Source organism: Rutidosis leptorrhynchoides, chromosome 3 (assembly GCF_046630445.1).
Source record: "Rutidosis leptorrhynchoides isolate AG116_Rl617_1_P2 chromosome 3, CSIRO_AGI_Rlap_v1, whole genome shotgun sequence".
Lineage (NCBI taxonomy): Eukaryota > Viridiplantae > Streptophyta > Magnoliopsida > Asterales > Asteraceae > Rutidosis > Rutidosis leptorrhynchoides.
This window is the reverse complement of record NC_092335.1, coordinates 492,730,001-492,736,071: the sequence shown is the minus strand read 5'-3', so window position 1 is coordinate 492,736,071 and position 6,071 is coordinate 492,730,001. Positions and strand designations below refer to the sequence as shown.

The following is a 6,071-nucleotide window of genomic DNA, read 5'->3' as shown; positions in this document are numbered from 1 at the left end:
CAACTTACCGATACAAACTTTAGATATTCGGTTGTTCGAAGTTAGGAAGCAGGATACGGCTACCCTAACACGTTGGATTCCACAAATAGCTTCTAGAAGTTGCGTGAAGGAGCTTTCCCTTACTTTCGATATCATTATGGCTTCGTTCACATTGACAAGATAAAGTGTGTGTGCCTCCGCGTACTCGTGTTGCAAAATGTGAATATAAGTGAAGAGGTATTTAATAATTTAGTTTCTACTTGTATTTTGCTTGAAAAGATTCAATTCCGAATTTGCAACGGCTTTAAGACCCTTAAGGTTAAGGATCTTCCTTGTCTCATGGAAAAGTCGCTTAGAGAAGATTGTTTTTTGGAAATCGATAATGTCCCAAGTCTTTTTTTTTTTTTTTAATTATTGGCAACCTGTGAGAAAATGGGCTTTGGAGAAGCTTGTACCGTTCAACATGGACCAAATAGTAAGCCTGACAAAACTACATATACATAGTTTGGGAAAAGCCTCTATTGCTGATTTTTCAACATGATCAAGTCAAAATTTGTTTTTCTCGAGGAGTTGAAGATTTGAGAACAAGGGTCTTGTTTCCTGCAACAAACGTGCAACAACTCCATATTCAAACATTTGAAGGCGTGTGGAAACACAAACTATACTATGATTTGTTTTTTTTTAATTGTCATCCTAGTCAATTGAAGGCAAAACTACTCGCGTATGTAGCCGACAGCAATAACAAGCTCTTCTCTATGCGAATGGTAAAGGGAATCATGAAAAATATTAAAGTGTTGGGCGACCTAACAAAAGTGTAACTACAAAATCCTCGTAACGGAAGATGGGAAGATCTAACACTTGCTTCTTGTAAAACCTTTATTGACCCCCTTAGTCCGTATTCTTCTGTTGACTTCAAACTAAAATGGTTTACTCCATAGATACTCTTGGATTTTATGTATTTTATATAATGTAAATCTCTCTACCTTTTTAAAAAAAAAAAAAAATTGTTCATTTTGGTTATAATCTGTCGATTTTCTTAATAATCAGTAAATCAGAGTCTTCAAATCATTCAAATGTCCAATTATCTGATTGCTATAACTTTAAAATAGCATATAGACCGGACACATGATCGACGTGGCCGGTCTCCAAACCTCTCGAAAGAAGTTTGTAATAATATTTTTTTTGTAGTATCATTTATATTATTTTTGACGAAAAACAAATGTTATATTGTAATAATGAGTCCCACGATCTACTTGAAATACATATTGATTAGACCATATAACACCTGATTGACTAAATTATAACTATCTATTTGAACCCCTTAATTTTGACGCTCACTACATTGAGGAATTGTCAAACAAACACCAACGTACTATTGAAACAAACAAATGTAGCAAACAACTCTTGTGTTAGACTTTTTGCACAATATAAACTTAAGAACTCATCAATAAGTATATCTTCGGCATGCATTTGTCACATTATGATGCAAATAGAATTAACTCTAGATCTATAACAAATCTTATCCCACTAAAACACTTACACAAACACTTGCACAACGAACAAAATAAAGAAACACCACCCGATAGGAAGATATGCATATGTATAGCTGAGACCCGAACCACCAAACACCCAATAAATTAACCCTTCAAACTAACCGTTGCAACAAACAACTCTTGTCTTTGATTTTTTTTTTTTTTTTTTTTTTATTTTTGTACGAACTACCATTCTAACCGTATAATATATCATTAAATTTAACTACTATACTAAATGTAATTATCCATTTTCGAAACCTTTTGATAATGGTATATCATAATTAATAATTAATTACTGTAATTGATGTTAGCATTTTCGTTACTTTTAACGGGATTTAATTTTTTTTTTTTTTTTTTAACGGGATTTAATTGGAGGGAAAATGAATGTGTATTTATAAGCAAAATATTATTATATACACAATCCTCAAATTAAATCAATACGCAGTTTCGCTTTTATATACATATACATCTGAATCCCTAAGATACAAACAGAAACAGGTATTCCCCAAAATCTTTCGATCGACAATTGCCCTTAATTTTCCGCTTCAAATCGAATACATCAAATCAATTTCAGGTTTAAATCGCTTCCGATTATCAATTCTTTTGTATTAGATGTATATTTGGATATCTCAAATTTATAAACCCTAGGTCTATAATGTTATTACAATTTGCGTGTTGATGCTCCGTAAGATTTGATTGATTTGAGATGAAAGAGATTGGCGTATCTGACGTGCAATCAGGAGCTGCTGTAAAATCAGTTGCTGAAAAAATGAAATCAGCAGCTTATAATTTAGGATTAGGGTTTAGTAATTCGCCTTCGAAGAAATTATCTAATTCGAGTAACGAGAAAAAAAGACCTAGACTTATTTTAAGTGATTCTGAGTCAGGTGATGAGTTAGGAGAACGAAATGCGACTCCTCAGAAAGTTTATAAACTCGGTTCAGATGTAGTTGAGGATGTCGATTTCCGAAAAAAGAAAAGATTAATGTTAGATGGTAAGTTAAATAAACATAAATCGGTCGGTGTGTTACATAGAGATGATAATGGTCATGAAGGATGTATGTTAGATAAGGCAAATAAACATAAATCGGTTGGTGTGTTACATAGAAATGATATTGATCATGAAGAAGTTGATAATGGGAAAGAATCAAAGAGGACTAATGTACGATTGAGTAATAAAGTGAAAGTGGTGAAAAATGGGAATGAAAAACGAAAGGAAGGTAAGATTAAGGGTGCTAGTTACAGTGAAAAGCAACTATTAAGGGAAAAGATTAAGAAGATGCTTTTTGGTGCTGGTTGGACGATTGATTATAGACCAAGACGAAATCGAGACTATTTGGATTCTGTTTATATTAGTCCTGGTGGAAGTGCGTATTGGTCTATAACAAAGGCTTATGATGCACTTCGAAAGGAAGAAAAGAATAGTTCAAAAGCTGGTACTGACTTTACTCCTTTGCCTACTGAGATTCTTAATAAGTTAACGAGGCAAACACGAAAAAAAGCTGAAAAGGTTGAAAAAAGTAAACTACGTGTAGGGAACAGTGGGATTATTAAAAAGGTGAAAAAGAAAAAGTCTTTACGACATGTGGAGAAACTTGAGTTTTCTAAGAGTCATAAGCATAAGTTATCAGATGGAAGATTTAAGGAAGTAAGTGAAGATAGTGATCACTATGCAAGTGATGATTTGGGCAAGAAAACGCCCCGTAAAGATGATTTGAGACGATCAAGATCAAGGGTTGATACTAATTCTACTAAAAGTGGAAAAATTGGTAGACTTACTTTGATGGGTCGTGGTTCTAACGAGGGGAAAATTTTGGAAAATTCTGGAGTTGTTACTTATTCGGGAAAACGAACTTTACTCTCGTGGTTAATTGACTCGGGAGTGGTTTCTGTAGGCGAAAAGGTGGAATATATGAACCTTAGGAGGACACGGGTTATGCAAAACGGGTGGATAACTGAAGACGGGTTGCATTGTGATTGTTGCAGTAAAGTTATAACTGTTTCCAGGTTTGAGCTACATGCAGGAAGTAAACTTGGTCAGCCGTTTCAAAACTTATTTGTACAGTCTGGTAAGACATTGTTGCAGTGTCTGATTGATGGTTGGAATAAGCAAAAAGAGTCTGAAAGAAAAGGTTTTTATGATGTTGATGTTAATGGTGATGATCCTAATGATGATACGTGTGGTTTATGTGGTGATGGTGGGGATTTAATTTGCTGTGATGGTTGCCCGTCAACTTTTCACTTGAGCTGCTTAGATATGAAGGTACGATGGCAGATAAATTTTACAGGTCGTTGCTTAACTTTTTTTCCGCTGTTATGAAATGCATTGGTCTCTAATAGAACTCTACTATTTTCACTTTTATTTGTTTATGCACATTATTTGTTGATTATATATAATTTGAACTTTCTATTCATCTCTAAGATGGACTTTGAAAAAATCGCTACTCGGGGAGTACTCGGTTGAGACTTTTTAGCTCGTATTTGAAAACACGGGGAGTACTCGGATGTTGACTAAGTTTGACTTTGACCGGTTTCGACTGATTTTGACTAATTTCCCGAGTTTTGACCGATATTTCCGGTCTTTTTCTTTTGTGTTTCAGATGCTGCCCCAAGGTGATTGGCACTGTCCAAATTGCGCCTGTAAATATTGTCATAAGGTTGGTGGACATCGCACTAAGGCTTATGGTAGTAGAACTAAAAGTTCACTTTCAACATGCCACCTCTGTGAGAAAAAATGTAATGATAATTTAGAAGAATCTCAGTATTATTTGTGCTTATTTGGTTTTTAATTTATTTTATTTACTGTTTTATATATAACTGATCTATAACTTACTTCTCTTGTAGATCATAAAACATGCAGCCCAGAGATAAATGACGAGCCTATTGATTTGAATGATCTGAACTTTACTTTTTGTGGGCAGAAGTGTCAAGAGGTATTAATATTAATATTTTTATAATATGGATAATAAATCTTAGTAGAAGTGCAATAGTAGAAATTTTTCGATGCGTCTGGCTATATATGCTTAAAACTTAAGTCTTGAAAGATTACATAAAAAGCTAATAATGACCTACTTTTGCAGCTGTATATCCGCTTGCAGAAGCTTCTCTGGATCAAGCATGAGTTGGATTCAGGATTCTCATGGTCTCTTATCCATCGATCCGACCCATTACCCGACGCTTCTTCTGTATATTATCCTCAAAGAGTCGAATGCAATTCGAAACTGGCTGTTGCACAATCAGTCATGGATGAATGTTTTTTGCCTATCATTGACAGAAGAAGTGGGATCACTGTAATTCATAATGTTGTGTACAATTGTGGGTAAGTAGTACTGTTTATAAATTGTACCCAGAATTGTCTTTCATGAGTGAATGGGTTCAAATTGCTACCTTACTATTCATGATAAAGTGAACATATTTGCCTGATGCGTGTTTAATATTTCTTTTTGTTGTATTTATGGTACGTAACAAAATAACTGGATATTAGCTGATATTTTGTACTTTCCCTGTAGATCAAACTTTAGCCGGTTGAATTATAGTGGCTTCTTCACAGCAATTTTGGAAAGGGGAGATGAAATGATCTGTGCTGCATCTATAAGGTATTGTTTTTGGATGTTTGCTTTGTGTTTGTGAACAGTGAATGATGTTTGGTGTTATTGAAATTATTGAAATATCCGACCTTATAAATATTATAAGAAGTGCAGGATCCATGGGGCCCAACTAGCAGAGATGCCGTTTATTGGAACCCGCAATTTGTATAGACGCCAAGGGATGTGCAAACGGTTATTCCAGGCTATTGAATCAGTAAGGATATTATGTATTGTGTTGCTTGTGTTTAGAAATGACAATTTCTACCCATATTTATGAATGGGTTGTATTTTACCACTTAGGTTGCAAAAATCGCTACTCGGGGTTGGGACCTTTTAGGGAATACTCAGATGTTGACCAAATTTGACTTTGACCGATTTTCGATCAATTTTCCGAGTAATCCCGAGTTGCATATGCCGAGTACTCTCCGATTCTGCAAAAAAAAAAAAAAAAATATTAAAAAGTTAAAAAAGAGGCACGGGTCAATAGATCAAGGTGTTGAGAGGATTGAACTCGCCCAAACTCTGTTTCTAATGCATACAATATTTTAAATCAAGTTTACTAAATAATGGTTTATAGTTATGATAATATTGCTTATGTAATTATAATCTACTCGTTTGCTATTGTAAATTCTTTGTAGGAAGTGAGAAAACAGTGTGTTGTAAAGATTTTTCCAACCTGGCCACATTTAATTTAAGACTAGTACTAAGAAACATAACCGACTTTAATCTCGTCACCCGTGTTGCGTATTTTTCTGCCTTATTTTATTTGTCTCTTTAGTGTAGTTGACGTAAATTATTTTGTGATGTTTCCTTTTTAGGCTCTTTCTTCTCTTGAAGTGGAGAAATTGATTATTCCTGCAGTTGAAGAACACATGAATACATGGACTAATGCTTTCGGTTTCAGCGCAATTGAAAAGTCTCAGAAGCAAGAAATGAGGTCTTTTAACTTGTTAGTGTTTCCTGGCACAGATAT

At 34.4% G+C, this 6,071-nt stretch overlaps 1 protein-coding gene across 1 annotated transcript in view; it reads left to right on the top strand.

The window, feature by feature from the left end:
- The first annotated feature begins 2,006 nt into the window (after window positions 1–2,006).
- Window positions 2,007–6,071, top strand: part of LOC139898204 (uncharacterized) — a 5,311-nt gene continuing 1,246 nt past the window's right edge. The window contains exons 1-7 of the mRNA XM_071880931.1: window positions 2,007–3,774; window positions 4,112–4,247; window positions 4,356–4,444; window positions 4,592–4,830; window positions 5,021–5,107; window positions 5,213–5,312; window positions 5,917–6,071. The exon at window positions 5,917–6,071 is cut by the window's right edge and continues 41 nt beyond it. Of these exons, the coding sequence (XP_071737032.1) occupies window positions 2,218–3,774; window positions 4,112–4,247; window positions 4,356–4,444; window positions 4,592–4,830; window positions 5,021–5,107; window positions 5,213–5,312; window positions 5,917–6,071 (2,363 nt within the window). The 5' untranslated portion in view covers window positions 2,007–2,217. The remainder of the gene's footprint in view (window positions 3,775–4,111; window positions 4,248–4,355; window positions 4,445–4,591; window positions 4,831–5,020; window positions 5,108–5,212; window positions 5,313–5,916) is intronic.